Genomic DNA, 19942 nt, shown 5'->3' on the forward strand with positions numbered 1-19942 from the left:
CATGGAAAGTACGAGAGAGTTTGGATAGAAGAGAATGGGATGGAAGTGCAATGTGTTTGCTTTTGGTTGTTTTCTAGTGATTTCTTGGGATTGTGCAAAACTCTAATTGACCCTGATGATCCCTCTGTTTTTTCATCAAAACACGAGACTTGGGAGGAAAACAATATAACCTGGCACTGCGTGTCTGCCAGTCCTAACAGATACCATTCTGTAAGATACTAAGGAGCTTAAAAAAATATTGTAAAGATCATTTTAAAAGATCTTCTGTGCATCCTCTAAACAGAAGGCTGTTTATCTGTGAACTTTGCCTAATACACCATTAACTCTGAGCACAAACTTAATAAGCTTCTACTGTAATTTTGTTGGAGTTAAACATAAAATCATGTGGGAGGTGTATGTGTCCCGTGTCATGGCTTCCCAAGGAAAAGTTATTATCATTTGTCACTATAATACTGTGGCAAAAAGCATAAAGAGAACAAGTGATACAGTCATTTCACATCAGCTTTCTGCACTGAGCACAAGCTCCTGATGACTTGTACACAGTGGCTATATTAAGAAGCTGGCTGTGCCATAATTGAATTAAAGGTGCAAAGGCATATAGGGCTGTGTGAACTCTTGGGTCAAGCTGCAACTGTATCAAAATCTTCTCTCCTTCCTACACTGCTTGGCAGAACTGCTGACCAAAAGGTTCACAGACGTACAAAACACATGCAGGAGTCCCTGCAGCTGGGGACACAAACTTACAGAGATAAAAATCTGTGACCTTCAGCTTCCATTTTGCATGAAGAAAAAGGTTTCTAAAAATATTTCACCATCGTTTCCCTTCAGAGAGCAGTCAGCCAATTTACATAAATGAAACGGCTCCTGTCAAGGAACCAGCAAGGAAAAGAAGGAAATTATCTGTCCTGAAAATCTGTAGCAAAGATAAGAGCAGCATTGGCCAGGGAAGGGGAGATTTAAATGCTTTTTGTCTGAAAGGTCGCTACAAAAAGCAGAGAGAGTATTACAGCCACTTAATGATCTCTGTCGCTGTGATAAATAAGTAGGAGCTTCTCCAGCAGTTTATTAACAAACACTCTGTAGGACGGTACAAAAGGCCACAACATTGGGCTATTAGAAGAGTGTTTTCATTGAGGCTGATAAAAAAAAAAAAAAGCAAAACAAAACACCAAACCTCAGGAAGATTAAGATGGAGCAGTAAGAAGAGTCATTCCTGGCAGAGCCCAAGGCTGACATCGCATGCGCTGTCACCACTTACCGGTCTCAGTATTCTCGTGCTCCGTGTCTGTGAGGGTGAGGTTGGAGTTGGCCCGGCTTGACAAGCAGGAGCTACGTCCAGACTTGGTGCTGCGTCCCCAGAGCCTCACGGGGTGCTCAGGAGACATGACCACATCTGCCTCCGTGTCAGCATCCGAGCCAGCGCTGATGGAGTAGCCACAGTGAGGCAGCCCAATATCAGTCCGGTACAAAGTCCCATGTGGAGGTGTCACGTCTTCAAGACCCAGCTCTCGCAAAGAGAAGTTGGCTCCTGGGAGAAAACACAGCATCCTGGTTACTCTTTAGTAAGGAATGGTTTCATTCAGTACACGTTCCAGTGAGACGCTGGCACAGGTTGCCCAGAGAAGCTGTGGATGCCCCATCCCTGAAAGCGTTCAAGGCCAGGTTGGATGGGGCTTTGAGCAATGTGGTCTAGTGGAAGGTGTTGCTGCCCATCCAGAAGGGTAGGAACTAGATGATCTTTCAGATCCCTACCAGCCCAAAGAATTCCATGAAACCATTCTATGAAAACAATGGTAGAACCATTCATCCTCTGTCTTCATGGGGGTATAGGAGCTCCTGAGTCCTAACATCATACCAAAGAGTCCCCTGTTGTGTGGTCATGCTTACTGTGAGACCAAGTGACTGTGCCAAGGCCAAAAAGCAGCTGGATCCCTGTTTCTGGAACCTGACAGCAACTCAGGGTGCGTTCAATGAAATCATCACATTTGAAAGACAGATGGAGATAAGACGGAATTTTTTCAGGAGAGGCAAGAAGTAATCTTCTTGGGAAAAAAGCCAAATGAGTCATGCCATGATCAAAAGTCCTAACATACACCTGGCAACTCTACTACAATAGGAAACTGGAGAGAGTTCTGCTCATTGAAATCCCTGAAATTACATACTGAGGATTTAAATTTCCTTTGGTGATCTCACTTTCCCCTTGCTGACCACTCACACCTTGAGTCAATTTAGCTATTCATTCTGATAGAGTCACAGCAGAGGTTATTTGGCTGCAAATAATGCAATTGTTTGGCTGACTAAAAATGTAACCTGAAAAATGACTCCTGAGTTCATGCCTAGTTACCTACAGAGCTTCAAAATGAGACCGAACTGACGTGAATGAGGCTTCAAATATTAGCCCAGTTGGTTCACAAAGTTGCACGATAAAGCTGAGGAGAGCAATTAGTGACTCCATTTTCATACACATTTTTTTATTAACTCACACTTTTCTTTTTCAGCCCTCAATGTCTTTAAAATATTTTGGCCACCCATGAATGCCTTTAGCTGCACTGTGCATTTATATGGCACAATGCACCTTGCTCCTACTACCCAACACCTTGATCGGGTGGATTAAGGAACTTTATCTGTAACCAGCAGGAGGCATCAGGCCCTGGGTCGTGGCCAAATACCAGCACCAGTGATCACATTCAGTCTAGCTGGCTTCTTCCTATTATTTCAATACATAAATCCCCTGCAATAAAAAGGAGGATGGAGAGATGGAACCTGCCAAATCCATGCACAGGCCACAGACTCAGTTTTAGAGCAATGTTTGCAGCTCAGACATGTTTCAGCGAGATAAATCTGAGTGCGTGGTCTCCAGAAAAGTTCAGGATTAAATCTACCTTTCAACAGTGAAGTTCAGACCTACTCATTACTGAAATCTGTTCATCAGTTCTGGAACTCAAGGTTGCATCCAAAACTGAGTTATTATTCTCTCGAAACCACACAAGTATGTGGTTCTCCTCACATTTCCGTTTGTTGTTGTTAAATATAAAACAGTGCAAAACATGTCTCCAATAGAAACAGTCAGATTTGTACTTTTCCAGAGTCTGGTTTCATGCATGTGGAAACACCCCGACTTGTCCCAGAGCCCTGCGGTGTGGGGAAGGTCTCATACTATAACATATGTGTATCAGATGAGCAGCTGGGCCCCAGTTGATGCTCTTTTACTGCACTTTTCCATTCAGCGGGCTTTGCAGCTCATAGTGAGCAGAGAGAAGATGGTTGAAGGCAAGATGAATAATGGAATGGGACAACATTCCCATGTAAAGCTCAGAGAAGGAACTGTTTGACATCAGGGGAAATAACCATGGTTCATCCAGTTACAGAGTCACAGCTGACAACACTCAGACTATATAAAGCACTCATGAACTTCACACCTTTTTAACTGACTGAACGAAATTGAAGCTTTCACTTAGAGTGGATAGATATGGTTGCTTGGATCCCAAACCTTCATCAAACCCTACAGCCTGGGAAACACAGTGCAAGCTTGTGGCAAATTACTCCATCTCATTTGATTGCAAAGTGGTCTGAGAGAGTGTCCTCTGCTGCTCCAAGGCATGACGTAGAAAATGAACTTGATCTACATTATAAATGCAAGAAAGCAGTATCTCCCCAGAGGCCTTGCTCTTGTCTTCCAGTTTTGCCTTCTGTGCAAGGCCAGGTTAGTCTTTAAAACATCCTCCATGCAGCACTGGAAAACGTCATCTTTTGGCTTTGCTTGCCTGATGGTGAGTTCCACCTTCTCCTGAAACAAGCTGCACTCAACATCACCAGACACTCAATGTGCAGCATGACTGATGCTCTCCAGTAACAGCAGCTCATAAATTATGAAAAATTACTGCTACAATTAACTGAAAATCAAATTTATTTGCAATAAACAGCAGGAGATGCATCGATTTTCATATTCTATGCTCACTGTTGCCTTTTAAGCTGGAAGAACTCAAGTCAATAAAAGGAAGATAATAAATATCTGAGACTTTTAAATTCAAATCTGGTCTATTTTTTCCTGTGCTGACTTGCACGTTTGCTGGCAGTCTCACTCTAGCTAAAACCATTTAAATGCTGACTTGTTTATTTACTGAATTTATTTGGTCAATTTGAAATATTTCTCTCCTCTGCCTTCCAAACCAATGCAGGAGAGAAACTCACTTTGCCTCGTTGACGTTGAGCAGGCTGATAAAACTTGGTTTCAGTTGGCACGAGGCCAAACAGCACCACAGAGTGAGGTCCATTCATGGCTTTCTGCCAGTAGAAAATGTGGGACAGGAAGGCTGGGGTTATAGTTAATACTCTTCAGGCCAGTTTTTGGGACTCTCAGGATAAGCTGGGAGAAAATTATAAATTGAAAAATCTGTGGGTGATATATCAGAAGTAGAACTGGTGCCCTGACATGGTTATTCTTAACTTCTCAATTCATTTCATCTGCTTAGACCAATGGTTTTTACTATTCCACAGGACCTTACAAATTTTTCCTAGGGAAGTATGAACTTGTGTATAGCAAATTTATACTCCCTGTCAATAAACTAGCTTTTCTTATTTATCTTTTGTGAGCTTCTTAGGAGAAGTCCATGGACCTGCATGGCCTCATAGACCCTCAGGTTGAAAACCACTGACCTGTACTAATTCACATCTATCCTGCATGGTGAATATATTGTATGAACTGAGCAAACTGAATGACCTAAAAGGTTTCTTTTTTCTTTATAACTTTGTAGATTCCTTAGAGAGGATGAAGTACTTCAGAGTTGCTAAGAGGGAAACTCCTTTTATGATTGCCAAGTATTACTTACAACACCTCCTGGCCCTTTTGTTAACTATTGCCTGCTGCAGTTATCCTGAAATACAAGCACCAAAGCCATGTGCACAAAGATACTTCTGCAAGTCAATTTGCTCGTGCATGCCTTAAAGATGAGTCTTGCACCCAAACCACAAGTGCATCCTGTTTGCACAGTGAAATTAAGCAGACCCCAAGTTAAACCAGTGGAGATGTATGCATTCCCTTTGGGGAATCAGCTTCTCCAAACTGCAGAGGGTGTGCTCAGAGTAGCCTGGGTCAGCTATTTTACTTTCTGGAAAGCTGCCTACTCTATTTGATGTTCTTTGCCATTTTATACTTTTCTTGATGGACTTCTAAAAATAATTTATGTGAAGCCCTTCCTGGTTTCTGAACTAAGACACTCATGTTTCTACAGAAAAATGATGATGAAATCTACATCATGTTGGCAATAGCAGCAGTGATAATGACTTCAGGCTAGCAATAAAAAGGAGAATATCTGGAATCTCTGTTAGGACTGTGGAGCCCATGCTGACCCTTGAATCTCTACATCTTCCCAGGTATTGTGACCAAGATTCACTATGTGGACTCCTGTAAGTGCTAAAAGTGGTTCTTTACCACTCCTCTAGAGCATGTCCCTATCACAAACCTACAGCCTGCAGGCTATGTACAATGCCAAGCATGGTTCATCCCATCTGCAGTTCTGTTGCTTCCATACTTCTAGGCTTCTTGGGTTTTGCTGTAGCCCAGATGGACACTGTGGACAGTGGCACTCTCTGCTTGTCTTTTGTCTTGGCATCCTTCTTGACTTAACTCATGACACAGCAGGCATATAAATTAGTGAAAAGGTCTCCTGAGCAGGCAGGGACTTTCCATGCCATGTCAGTACTGTGCAGCATGTGCACAGGCAGTCTGGTCTCATGGTGGGAAGTGGCAAAGGGTTGTTGGAAGCAGAAAGACTAAGACACAGAAAACGCCTCTGAGTAGGTGCTAAGGAACACAGGCTAGTGCTATTCCACATTGGACATTGGTTTGCACGCATCCCACATCTGTGCAATACAATGAAGATGTTCCTTGCAGCTCTCTTCCCTTATGTCTTGCTTTTGGCCTGAGAGTCCATCAGAGGTAGCCTCCCACCCAGCCCCAGCTCCCAGCTGATTAACTCATGCTGCTTCCAGCAGCATCTGCTGAAACATGCTCACCTGCTCGGCAGAATTCATCAGCCTCCTGGTGCACCATGTCTTTGACCCGATTGCTGTAGGTCAATCTAGAGTCTTGATCATAAGCCTTCAGGGTCTCACTGGAGCTGTAGGACTTCTGGGGTACCTTGCTGTCCTCACTCTCAGCTGACGAGCTGGTGTAGCGGCGCTCAGTGTCACGGCGCCGAGTCAGAGATCGATAGGGCTTCCTTTCTTTCACATCCATGGCACCCTGGTCTGAGTATTCAACATTAAAATAATGACGTCCCTGTGGTGGTCAGATTGGAGTAACCTGAAAGGGAGAATAAAAGAAATAGGATCTAGATTCATGTCCTTGGGCACCTGAAGGCTAAATTGCCTTCCTTATGCATTCTTGCAAAGAACAAAAGAGAGATTACTGAACGGACTGCAGGAAAGCCCTCTTAGAACAATTATTGATGGAATGAAAGTCTCAGTGATGTGTGACTCATTTAATAACTGTCTCACCTGCAGGACACACACATGGAGCAACCTGCATCTGTCTGAACTGGGTGCACACCTGGGGACTTTAAACTAATTGGAAATGTCTGTGTCCTCTCTCCACAGGAAGTGATTCAGACGCTTCCAGGAGGCAGGTATTCAGAACGTCAGTCACCTCATCTCTAGGAAATCAGGCCATGCTGAAACATCTCTGCTTGGGCAGCCAGAGGACTTTGGAAAAATGCTGTCCTACAGTTTTCTAAGTGTTTTGTTTTGTTTTTTAGATCATGGGATTAGATCATAGAATCATAGAATAATAGAATCCTAGGGGTTGGAAGGGACCTGGAAAGATGGGATGAACAAAAGAATAAAAGACAGTATATGAAGGCAAATAGGAAGTGAGAGGGAGAAAACAAGAATGAAGGGATGAGATATGGATGGAAATTGGATGAAAATGTCCTCCTATGCAGAGGAAGTCTTTACTCAGCTGGAAATACATTAGAACTTAAGCAGAGTTGAGAAAGTGGAACTAAATGATAATGCTTTGCTTCATGTAACAGCATGGCCTGGGATTTATGCCCATGGGAAAACCTTTGTTTATTTGCAAACATATATACCTGCAGACAGAGAAAATTGATATCAGAAATAAAACATATTAAAAATGTTTTTAGTCAAAATAATAATAAATAATGATTAGTGAATTTTCACTTCAAGTTTATTAAAGGCAACAGAAAACAAACAATAAAACAATGACTTGCTACAAAAGGGTAAAATAATATTTTTGTGCACCAGAAGTACAATAAGAGGGAAAATACTGATAAATCCACAAACTAAACATTTAAATCTGTAATTACAGGCTGAGATTCTCGGGAACTGAGTCCTCTTGACTGCTAAAGTACAGAAACAGAGTCTATAAATGCCACACTAGATATTGTTGTTTACTACCAGCATTTAAAAACAGAAAAGAAGATCACTCTTATCACTTCTTGGTCTTTTTCATAGCAAATCTGTGTGGAAATGCCTTGGCAAGGACTGAAACGCATTCTGTTGACATTTCCTCTCTTGAAAGGCTAAATCCTGAATATACTTAGAAAATCCTACTCCTCTATGACTTTTAGACCCCAGTCTCTCTTCAGAATCTGTGCCCTGGATTTGTGGTGCAGCACAATACAGCTCTGGTCCAATGGTGAAGAACAGATGAGCTGTGGATTGGTTTAAGGGGATGTTGTTTAATGGTAGTTTTTGTGGCTCTCAAAACTATGAGCTTGTAAGGGATGGAAGACCCTGAGCATAGGTTCTGATAACCTACAAACCATAATGCTAGTGCAGGAGCTTGAAGACAACATTTTCTTATGAATTCCTCACCTGTCAAGCTGTCTGGCACAAGCATAGTTAAGCTAATTCTCCAGCTGAATGGAGACTGCAGGAGGGAGCAAGAACTGCAGGATGACTGTGAGATACACCTGCAGCTGGGCAACAAAAAAGAGGGTCCCATTCCTATTTCTTCAATTCTGACTTCGCTAAGACTGCTTTCTGGGTTTTGTCCCCTTAACCTCCAAATTGAACTTTGCAATGACAGAACCCAGTACAGCCTGTATGGTTTTTGTGGAACTCTTGTAATAAACTAAGACACTACTTTAAAAAAGTCCACTTAATTCTCTCCCACTTTATTCCAGTGATGGCAGCAGACCAAGTTCACTCTTCCTATTTGTCAGCAAAATGCATAGGAACTATTGAACACAAATGGAAGGATGGAGGAAAAGGGGGGGGCTGTCTTATAATTGAGCTTAACTTAGGTCATCCACAGAGATTTGAGCACCACTTTGATTTTAAACATGTGTTTAAACCCACTGAACTCACTGACTTACCTTCATTCATGAACTATGCAAGTACAAGACAGTGAATGCAAATTGGATTACTCACCAGCCAAAATTTACACACATTAAATGTTTTGCAGAATAAGGGCTTGAGAGGTGCAAAACCTAAGGCCTGAATGTAGAAGCAACACGGAAGAAGATGGTGTTATGCTAAAGGGGTCCATGTACCACAGCAATAGTGTGTAAGAGATCTACCAAATATTCATCTAAATTTTGGTCTATTGAATCAAACATATTGGTGCACTGGAGAAAGGAAAAAGCAACAGATCATCTGATTGCTTCTCAGTACACTTTCTTCCTCCCTTAAAAAAACAAACAAACAAAGCACAAAGTTGTTTTTTTTTTTTCTTGAAAAATTGTGAGGGTTTTTTTGCAACTGTTACTGAATTGGCTTGTATCCTTTAGACCATCTCTGTTTGAGCAAAATCCTCAAAAGGAGCAGATTTGTTACACCTTTTGGTAAAACACCTTAAAACAGGCTCCTTCACAATGGGGCTGTAGTAAGAGCTGTTACAATGAACACTGAAATTGTGGTTCATTGCCATGGGGGATGGAGATAACAAAATGTGAGTGAGAAGCAGTTGCTATGTACTATAAGAAAGAAATGAGGTGTCTTCTATCTGCTCAGGAGTTTTGCAGCTATTTCTACCAAGGACCAGTAATTCAAAAACCCTCTAGTGGGAGAGGCACACACGCCAGGGAAACCTTTCTGCACAGTTAGAGGCACAAGGTACAAGCAGGGTCTGCAATTACCATTAGTAACCTTGCAACTTAGGAAATGGCAAAAAAAAACCAGGAAATTGACTGAATTTCCACCCGATGAAGGTTTTTCTTTTTGCAAAGAAAGGTGCTGAAAAAATGAAATTCCTCCTACAGTTCATCAAAAAATAGACCTGTAAATTTGCACCATTCACATACACATTCCTCTATAGCAGTACTTCAATTCCCAATCCATTCATGTCTTTATACATTTAACTCTCCTCAACCCTTTCTTTTTTTCTCTCTCTCTGCTTGTAAGGAGACACTTCTCAACTAAAAAGGTCACCCCGAAAACACATAATGAACATTTTTTTCTTTTTTTTTTCTTTTTTTTTTAAAGAAGGAGCTGTTGCATTTAACGGACTTAAGTAAGTTTCCAGCTCCCCTCCATGGACACACAGTTCTTATAATCTCATTTTTATGGTCCAATTCCCAGATGGTTTAGATACCTTGTCTTTGATGGAATTACATCATCAGGGAATTTGCCTCACAGTGTTTGTGTGACGGATTATTATTTTTTATCTTCCACTCCCTATGTCTTGATTTCACTTCTGCTACAATTTCACCCATGCCATCAACACCTCACGTTCTTCCTGACTTCTCTGGCACACAGCAAATATAAGGAACCACACTTGTCTCAGTTACATACTCAGCCAACAGTTTCTTTCCACCTCTAGCTCGTGATTGCTCCTCATAACTTTAAAAGCTTCCATACACTTGCTGGATCTGATATAAAAATGCAAGGCTTCTAATATTGTCCTTTCCATCCCTTCACTCCTTCTCCATCCACAAAAACAACAACAAAAAAAGGCCTTTTGCTCTGAAACATTTCTATTTGGAAAGGACTTTCTTGTCTGATAACACAGTGTTTCTGGCTCAATTTGATTCTTCCATCCTGCTGCTGTCTGCATAATATTCCAAATTTCACCTTATTTTTTTTTCTTTTTTTCCTCCAGGTCAATTAATGGCAACAGCCTTTTTCATTTTTGTCATTCTTAATTCCGAGTGTACAGTCCCATCTCGACCACAAGCTGGTTTGGAGTACAATTCACAACTGAAGCGTCCTTCAGGCTTTACCTACTCAACTCAGAAAAACCCTGCTGACTCTAGAAAGGGTGACTCACCTGCCAAATCCTGGAAATCAGACCCCTTTGACTTAGCTCTGTATTTCAGAGGTGAGGGACTCTTCTCACATCCTTGCTTATATATCAAAAAACAGAACTAAAAAATTCAGCTTTCAAGTTCTGGTGCAGCAGTGCAGTAAATGCAATGCTTATTTGCAGGTCTTTCTATTTTGCTCCCAAATAATCCTTTTTATTATGTTTTATCCTTTATATCTCCCCTTCTCATTCTTGGTTATGTTGCTTTTTGTTGCTCTTTGGAGCTTTGATTAACCACACTGGCTTTGTGCTGCAGAATCACACTCAATGAATGGCAAGAGGAATGATTTATTTTCTGAGTCACAGCTCAAAAGACAAACTTCCATCAATCAAAAACCAGACAAGGGAGTGTGACACCACAAAGAGATATGCTAGGAGGCCCTGACAGCAAAAGGGACAGGTGGTCTTTGATAGCTGACTTACATTGCAGGTCACTAATCACAGAGATTAGCAGCTAGGTGATAGACAGCGCCTGCTCTGGAAGGCAGCATGTCACATCATCCAATTTTCTGTCAAAATGTGAGGGTTTAAATGCTAGAGATAGCTTTATGTGTTTCCTATATAGTTACTGCAACAGGGTGATGAGAAAGCTGGAAGAGTGAAATATCTTGTCTCTGTGGAAATGTGAGCATTAATCGTGGTGGCTTGATTCAGTCCACCTTTGTGCTGGAGGAAGCAAAGTGACTTCCCGTAGTTGTTTGTTTTCCACCACAAGACTACCTATGCAAAAATTACACTGTCTTAGTAGGCAGGGCTTGTTTTTTGTCTTTGTAAAGTAGATCTTCTCATTACACTGCTTAGGACAATTTTTTCCCTTAACTTTTTACTGCTGCTGCCCTTTGTAAAATGAACATGGTCACAGAATACTGAGCAGCAAGCTGGATTTTATTTTCCCTCCTCTTGGCTCCAGAAATTCAATTGTTAACTAAGATCTAATGCTAAATAAGATCCCCCTTTTCTTCTTTTTACAGAAGAAAACATGTGACATGGGAAGTCAAAGTGACTTGCTTAAGGTGGTACAAGAAGAAAGCAACAGAACTGAGAGAAGAGTTGTGATCTTCTGGGCAGAGTCTGATACTGAGCCCTGGATTTTTTGTGAATCAAGTCACATAAGCACAGAGAACACATAATTGAAAAAGCCTTAGCCAATGCATGTCTGAAATCTTTGTGTGAGAGGAGCAGTATGAACCTCAGTTATCATTAATAAGACATTATTTCATGTTTGGATAGTCAGAAAGACTGTGAAGCATGTACAATTGCAGTTGTGTGTGACTAGTGAAATCCCATGGTGAATGATGAAAACCCCACTTGGAGCCAAAAGAGAGACAATTTTTTGCCATGTTGCAGATTAATCTTTTCCAAAACACAAGCAGATACTGGGCTCAGACCAGCAATGTTATTTGGGAAGTTAGCCCCACTTGAAGATCCTAAACTTCAACCAAAGATCTTGTGGTTCAGATGTTTAAATTAATTTGTGGCAGTGATTATTAATGTCCTACACTAAGTTAGGTCATTGCTTGGTATTTGACACTTTATTTGAAACAATAGAATCCGCTGTGACAGTTTCATCACACTTCCATGAGGATACAAATGCCTGCTTTGAGGCTCCATATTTTAGACTCATGAGTGAAAATGTTGAACCTGTGGAATCTTATTTGGTAATTTCTGTTTTCCAGAATAATCTGTGATATTGCCTGTCATTCCACTGCTGTTGTAAAGCACAAAGCTGGCATAAAAGGGGTGTTGAATGTTCCGATGTGTTCAGCAGATATTTAGGCAGGTACTTAAGGGTGATCAAATAAAATTTGCCCTGTCAGTTAGTCAGAGGCTGCAGTTATCTGATCTTAGCAAATACACAACCATGGCTTAAACAGTGTGACGCTATTTACCAGATTTCTGGGAGATTCTTCTATGACATAAAAGACTCCTGTGTTTTTTATTAAACTTTAAGCTCCAGATTTATAACAGAGGTTCAAATCCCAGGAGGTCTATGTAGGAAATAAATTAAGCTGTAGGTATAACATCCTCTCACATTTCTGGCAAAGGCTTTGGAAAGAAGCAGGCACAAGAGGGAAGAATGAAGACTTGAGTTCACACTGCTTGGCTTCAACCCAGTGCTCAAAGAAAGTAACAAAAACTCCCTTTTCTGGTCTTGACCACTAAGGCTTTCTTCTACTGGTAAGAGACTTGTTAGGTAATTGGAAATGTCCTGTCCCAAATATGTGGTTTGTGACCTTTTCACAAATAAATCTAAAACTGCAATGAGCTGGAGGCCCAGGAAAGCTTGAAACAGTAGTTGAGATTTAAAGTATGGTGGGAAAGAAAGCATGAAGAGGGCTGGAATAGAATTATCTCAATTATTGCTAGTTTGCAGACCCCTAAGTCTTCCCTCATGGGCTGCAGCCTTTAGCCTGTGCTAGGGGAAGATTTTGGGGTCAGCAGTTAAAACAAGCTTTAAAGTATTTTTTTAGTAGTGTAAGCAGTTTGCAGCTGCAGATATCAGAACCCTGCTTTGGCTTCCCCCAGAATGGAAATTAGCCAGAAATGATCTTGGTTTTATATTGAAATACTCTTTATTAGCCTATTTAGCCATTCTTGGATGAAATGAGTTTTCTTCAGAACCTCAATTTAATAGATAATAGACAATGTAGACTGATTTAGGTTCAGCCTGCAAACTTTTCCTGCCTCATTATGTCAGACTCAAGGATTGGGTGTGAGAGGTGCCAGAGAGCCACAAACTGTGCAAAACAGCCTCTATATCAGTGAGTCACAGAGTGAGAAAGACCTGGTGGTATCAATTGCAGGTAGTCACCTAATGAATCCCATAAAATCATATGCATTCCTCCTTTATGACCTACCATCTGCTGATTAGGGCTCTTACCTGGGATACAGGAAACTAATATTTAAGTACTTAATCTGAATCAGACAATATAAAGCCTCAAATGTGTCTCAAACATCCCAGGTGAAAGCACTTGGCACAAGTTCCTCGATCTGCTTGGGAGAGACTTTTTCCCCTTCAGAAAAGAAAAGAAGAGTATTTTTTCTTCTGAAAAACAACAGATGGTAATAGCTAATCTCTAGTCATCTCCTAGACAATAAGACTGGTACAAAGCTCACTCAGGGTGGTAAAAAGACTTCTTGTCTTGGGTAAGATATCTAATTATTAGAGGTCTGTTCTGGCCAACAGGGAACTTTTATAATAAAAAATGCTGGCCCCTACGAAAATGGATCAAGAATCCCCAAAAAAATCCACATGCACACCTTGTGTCATTCAACCTCTTTATCCAACTGTTTGGAGAGGGAACACCCACACATAGATACATTCCCTCTGTGGTCCTGCTTCTTTGCCAAGTAAACTGAACAAGGAAGCCATTCATCTTTCTTAGCCCTGTATGGACTCTGTGCAACCATAGGCAACGTTTGCATTTCTGTCAGCTTCTAGGAACAATGGGAAGAAAAAAAAAAATCTTCTCTGTGTGTATATATTGTTCTGGTTTGGTGGGTTTGTTGGTAGTGGGGAAAGGGCACAAGGAGTGGCTCCAGTAAGAAGCTGAGAAGCTCCCCCTGCTCCAAAACCAGCCAAGGAGCCATTAGAGGGACAATAGATGTGCCTCAGAGATTAAGATACGAAAGAACAACTATAACACCTGCAGAGGAGCACTTAAGAGAGAAGAGCTGTGCTGGAGAAGGAGAGTAGTGCTGGTGGTTGGTGAGGAAGAAGGGGAAGAAGGTGCCCAAGCAGAAGTTTCCCTGCAACCCATGGCGAGATGGCAGCTGTGCCCCTGCATCCATGGAGGAACGAGGTGGAACATTCCCCGAAGGTGCCAGGAGGGGTGAACTTGGCCACTGGACTTGGATTTTGTGGCCAGAGGATTTGCTGCCTGTGGGCTCTGATCGCGCAGCTTTGGAAGCCCCCGGGCCAGGGGAGTTTGTTCCCGAAGCAGCCGTGACTCTGTGGGAAGCCCAGGCTGGAGCAGCTCTGGACCTGGTGGGAAGGACTCATGGAGGAGAGGTTCATGGAGGACTCTCTGCCATGGGAGGGATCCCATGGGGAAGCAGGGCAGGACTGTAAGGAATCCTTCTTCCTGAGGAGGAAGGAGCAGCAGGACCCACCAGCCTGTGACCTGACTCTAAACCCCATCCCCATCCCCTTGTGCCGCTGGGGGGAAGGAGGGAGAGAAACCGGGAACAAAGGGATTTGGGCCCGGGAAGAAGGGAGGGGGGTGGGGTAACATATGCAAGCCCTGCTCTGGGTGTGTCTGTGTCCTGGGTGTGTGATTAGTGTGAAATTAAATTATTATGTTTTCCCCAGGTTGAGTCTGTTTTGCCCGGGACCTTAACTGGTGAAGATCCCTCCTTGTCCTTTGTCTCAACCCAGGAGCTTTGTCCTCCTCATCCCAGAGTGTGTGTGTGGGGAGGTTGAGTGGGTGGCCATGGGGCTGTTCCTTTCTTGTTGTGTTGGGCCCAAATCACCACACATATATATATACACACACAGATATATACACAAGCAGAATTTAAGTCTTGGTAAGGCATCAGAGGCCAGGTGAATGGAAAACTTTTTACAGGGCTGTGCTCAAATAGCTGACTATACTCAATTTCATGCAGTTGTTTCTAGAGTTGACCATCCTGTGAAGAGCTTCTGAAATCATGCACAGGAGAATAATTGTACTGGGTCAGACCAGAGGACCATCACGCCTTGTATCCTCTCTCCCTAACCTTTTGTGTGGAGGTGGTGAGACACTGGCACAGGTTGCCCAGAGAAGTTGTGGCTGTCCCATCCCTGGAAGTGTTCAAGGCCAGGTTGGATGGGGCTCTGAGCAACCTGGTCTAGTGGGAGGTGTCCCTGACCGTGCAGTAGGGAGTCTATGATTCTGTGAGCCGGTGGTGGGTTCTTTGGAAGGGCAGAAGGAGACAGTGGCTAGGAACAATGATTTAAGGATTAAAATTTGTCCTTCCCCTTGATACAGAAGAATGGGGTTCAGCAAACTTATTAGCTGGATCACTGTGTTTGACAGTCCTTCATGTACCTGTCTTCTGAGAGTTTGTTTAATCCCATTTAACATGTAATGCTTTGCAACATCTTGTGGGCAGTCCCCCAGTGTGATTGTGTTGTGTGAAAAAGCACTTGTCCCCTTTTTGAAGTCACTGCCTGGTGTGTACAGGTCTTGCTCCTTGCATGGGGATATTGATGATCTCACGGGCCTTTCCGTAAGAATAAGGCTTTGAACTCATACCCACTCAGATGTACCTTATTTATCACTATTACTCATTATTTCACAGACGAAAACTGAATGAGGGTTCAGACTCTCTTACGAAGGAAGGCACATCTTTCTTTACTCCCTGCAGTCACCACTGCAGGCTCTGATCCTGCCTCTGAAGACATTGACACTATCAGGCAGTGTTTGCTACAGGAAAACTAAGAAAGAGAAAATTGTTAGCAGATAAATTTTAAAGCGTAAACCTCATCGTGTATCTGTATTCTTTCATAAAAAATATCATGTTGGTGTGCACCTCATAGAATCATAGAATCATAGAATGGTTTGGGTGTGAAGCGACCTTTAAAGGTCATCTACTCCAACCCGCCTGCAGTGACCAGGGACATCTTCAAGCAGATCAGGTTGCTCAGAGCCCTGTCTAACCTAACCTCGAATGTTTCCAGGGATGAGGCATCTACCACCTCTCTGAACAACCTGGGCCAGTGTCTCACCACCCTCATTGTAAAAAAAATTTCTTCCTAATGTCTAGTATAAACCTCTTTTTCAGCTCAAACCATTACTGCTTCTTCTATCACTACAGTGATATCACTACTCATATGTGAGACAGAGTTCAGAGAACGTCTACTCTCCACCCTTCAACTGTGAAAATAATAGAACAATAGTTTAAACTTGCATTGACTTTCACTACTGCAATTGAATGGCCTGGGATGTCATAACATCAACCTAATTTGGAAGAATATACTCAAAGGTATGCTGAAAAAGCATTGCTAGAAACAGATTCATTTTGTGCCTGCTTATTTATCAATGCTATTTATACAGACACTCTGCAGAACAATATGGCAGAGGACCTCCTGCAGCAGAAGGAAGCTCTCACTTGAAGAGGGAGGACAAAACCTAGGAAAAAGTGTTACTGTCCCTCTCCTGCAGACAACGGCAAGTATCCTGTACAGGTTACAGGATTAAAGTAACTAACACCCAAAACTCCTGCAAGGCCAACATGTCCTTGTCTTAGTACAGTATCAGGTGTAAAATTGTCCTCCCTGCTCTTGTCAGAGATGCTGTGGTACTGGGTAATCTGTCCTTGCCTTCCTTCAGTAGGGAAAGAAACAAGCCTGTTTCCTTTTTTTGATAAAATCCCCCAAAGAGTCCAACTTCAGACTAAGTTTATTAAATTATGAATTATCTGTAAAAAGACTGCAAAGGCCTGTGAATCGATTTCTGATTTTCTATGGACTTATTTTAGGACTTCTCTGTGAGATAATCAAAGTGCATTGAGACATGCTAGGGATTGATTAATCAGTATAACCCCTACTGTGACCAAAGCTTAACTTTCAATTACACATCAAGCTTATGCAATAGGCAGTATATTTTTCTTAGGTAAAATGCCTATAGGGGAAAAATAGAGATAGAAGTAGCAAATTAGAATTAGGAAATAATTGGTTTTGGTTTTTTTCCTTAAACATAGGGCTCCCTCATTGTAATGACAAGGATAAGTATCTAAGAGGAGATTTTATGCAGCTACAAGCCCTCTTACAAAGACAATTCTGTTCAACATCCGCACAAATCACTGACTGCTTGATATTAACTACACTCTGGCAAGGGGACTTAAAACTGATTGCAGGGCTGCAGCTCAGCACTGACATGTATGGGGTATGAACCTTCAAAATAGACCTAGATGCACTCTGATGGATGTACAAATGCTGCAGGACTGCAAGATGTATTAAGGAGGGGGCTTAATAAGGTAATGCTAAGTGATACTGTAGCTCAGGTGAAAATGTAAAACATTACATTTATGTTATCCTTGCAAAATTCAGAAGTCTGCTTTCCTACTTGCCCAAAGATAGCAGGCAAATGGCAGGGTTTGTTTTTGTTTTGTTTTGTTTGTTTGTTTGTTTGGTTTTTTACCACCATGGTAAAAATCTCAGAAGATAAAAATTAGATTTTGATTTTATGCTTCAGTTGCAAATCTGCATGGTGGGGTGAAAAGGCTACCCAGAGAAGTAGAATTTGTCTCACCTAACTTTTTATATCAATCCTGTAAACACCTCCAGCCAAACTAGTTACACTAGGTTGACTCATTCAAGTGTAAGAGCCTAATAAATTTGTTTGGATTAACCACATTGCAGTTTTGAATTAATTTTGTTGCATGATTCTGATTTCTTAATGGATTAGCCATTAAAGGAGATACATATTCTTCTCTCCCATGTTACAAGTGGAAGAGACAGGCAGAAGGGAAGTGACCTGATCAAGGTCATGCAGGAAGTCAGGGGAAGAGTCTGCACAAACCCAGCTCCTCTTTGCATTGAAGAAGCCTGATTTCTGGAGTTCTTGGATTCTGTGTCAGTATTCATGAAAGCCACACATTTTCCACATTTTTCAGTAAACAACATGCTAGGTAAGAGATTAAGGGGTTTACCCAACTCCAAGCTTGAAACTAAATTATTGTTTATTTTTACTAAGATCACTAATTTACTAAGTGGTAAGTCATTCAGTTTGCCATAGGAAAACATGCCTTGTATATGACTTTCTGTGGCAAAGCAAAATGACTTATGATGATTAGGAAGTTTTTGTATCACTTTACAAAATGAGTGGAAAGGTTCACTGGTCTGCTGGAGAGCTTTTCTGCCATGCTCAGGAATCCAGCTGGGGGAATATTCAGCAAAAAAAGACTGTGGGAAGGGAAAAGGAAATTAAGGGGTTGGGGAGGGGAGAAGGCAATAGAAGATGTAAATGAGTCTTCTTAGCCATACCTTTAATGACTAGTTAGGCTAAAGATTAGAAGTAATTGAACTAGCTCTCAGTCAACAAAAGATGCAAATAGATTGTAAAGCAGAGTAGGATTGCATTAATTTACACTAAACCAAGAGTAATTAGACAGTGTTTGTGTAGTGCTTAGAAAGCAGAAAGTGCTACATAAATGTTAATTATTACTATTTGATTCAAATAGATGCAACAAACACAGTCTTTTATGTGTCTTATACGAGGCAAAAGACAAAAAAGCTAAACTCAGTAACAGGCTCCATCATTGAACTGAGGCAGAATGCATTCTGCAAACACATATTCTTACTCAGTGGCTATCTCTAAATGGTGAACTTTTCAGCAGAGGTCACAAGGTGGCTTTCTATCTCTGGAAAGTCTATCTTCTGGAAAATGAAAAAAAACCCAAACCAACAGACACCATGGGTAGATAGATGCTTATCATGAGGCCACCGTCTGCAGCGTACTGTGTGCATTTCTGACCTTGCACAAGGTCAAAAGAAAAGAGAATTTAAGAGATCAAGGCCGTGGGTTTAAGTAGCAAATAAACCATCTCAATTTGGACTGTGCAATCATTCCGGAGATAGAGAGATAGTTACTTCTACTGCTGAGAAGCAAAAGTCTGGGAAACAGCACTAGTTTCTCTTACGCCTCACTATGCCACTAATTCAGTGTGTAATCCTGAATAAAGTGTTTAACCTTTTGGACTCATTTTTTGGAAAACAGATATAACCAGTCTTAGCTGTTTCACAGCCAAGAAATGGGTCTTGTTTGATGCTTTTAAACATGTCATTTTCCAGAAATAATCTTTGAGACATGTATCACTACTAAGAAGATGACCAAGAGAGTCTAAGAGTCTAACAAGAAACTGATTAGGTGAGATCATGCAGTTTCAGGATAGATTCTGGGCCATGACATGCTAATGATTTGCAAAGATTATCAGGCTCATTGGAATCATGGACATAAAAGAATCCTAAAGTAAAATGTTTATCTGCTTTCTTGCAATAAATCCTTGACCCAAGTTTCTTCCTTCCCTGGCAAACTCTTGCTAAGAAGAATGATAAATAGCAGAGGTCCAACCACTTTGTATGTTTTAAAATTCACAAAGGATAGTTCAATTAAAAAAGCAATTAATAAAAAATAAATATTTTGCCAGGATATGACCTAATAAAACCTTATATTTAGTGCTCATGATTTTCAAAGTGGTTTACAAATGTTAATTTATTAGCTAACAGTTATATCTGCAAAGAAGGAAGTGGTACAGATGGAGACAGAGGAGACAGCAACATCCTCATTTGGCTCCTGAAGCCAAATGTCTCATCATACATATCATTGCCCAAGTGAAGCTGGATCAATGCTTACATCTGTTGGATGCAGAAATCTTCAGGAAATCCAATTGCCAAGAATCCTTTAAACATGTTTTTATCAAAGTTCATGCTCCTGGGTTTGAAAATGTCAGCCTCGGAGGAGGAATGGTTCCACGTTTCAATGTTTCTGATGACAAACCTGGCTTTGGATGTTCCCTCCTGCTGGGGCTCAGCCACGCATCTTCACAGCATCACAGAATCTTAAGGGTTGGAAGGGACCTCGAAAGATCATCTAGTCCAACCCCCCTGCCAGAGCAGTGCTTGCTGCCTCCCTGGGGACACTGATGCAGCTGTTTGTAAAACCACACCATAAGCAGAAGCAGATCAGGGCA

General features: G+C 41.6%; 1 protein-coding gene across 1 annotated transcript in view; it reads right to left on the minus strand.

Annotated features, from left to right (window-relative positions):
• Positions 1–444: 444 nt before the first annotated feature.
• LOC127395143 (teneurin-4-like) overlaps positions 445–19942 on the minus strand; it is a 62735-nt gene continuing 43237 nt past the window's right edge. Inside the window, exons 2-4 of the mRNA XM_051641613.1 lie at positions 6016–6304; positions 1259–1528; positions 445–452 (exon numbers count right to left, since the gene is read on the minus strand). Of these exons, the coding sequence (XP_051497573.1) occupies positions 445–452; positions 1259–1528; positions 6016–6238 (501 nt within the window). The 5' untranslated portion in view covers positions 6239–6304. The remainder of the gene's footprint in view (positions 453–1258; positions 1529–6015; positions 6305–19942) is intronic.

This window comes from Apus apus, chromosome 1 (genome assembly GCF_020740795.1).
Source record: "Apus apus isolate bApuApu2 chromosome 1, bApuApu2.pri.cur, whole genome shotgun sequence".
In the NCBI taxonomy this organism is placed as follows: domain Eukaryota; kingdom Metazoa; phylum Chordata; class Aves; order Apodiformes; family Apodidae; genus Apus; species Apus apus.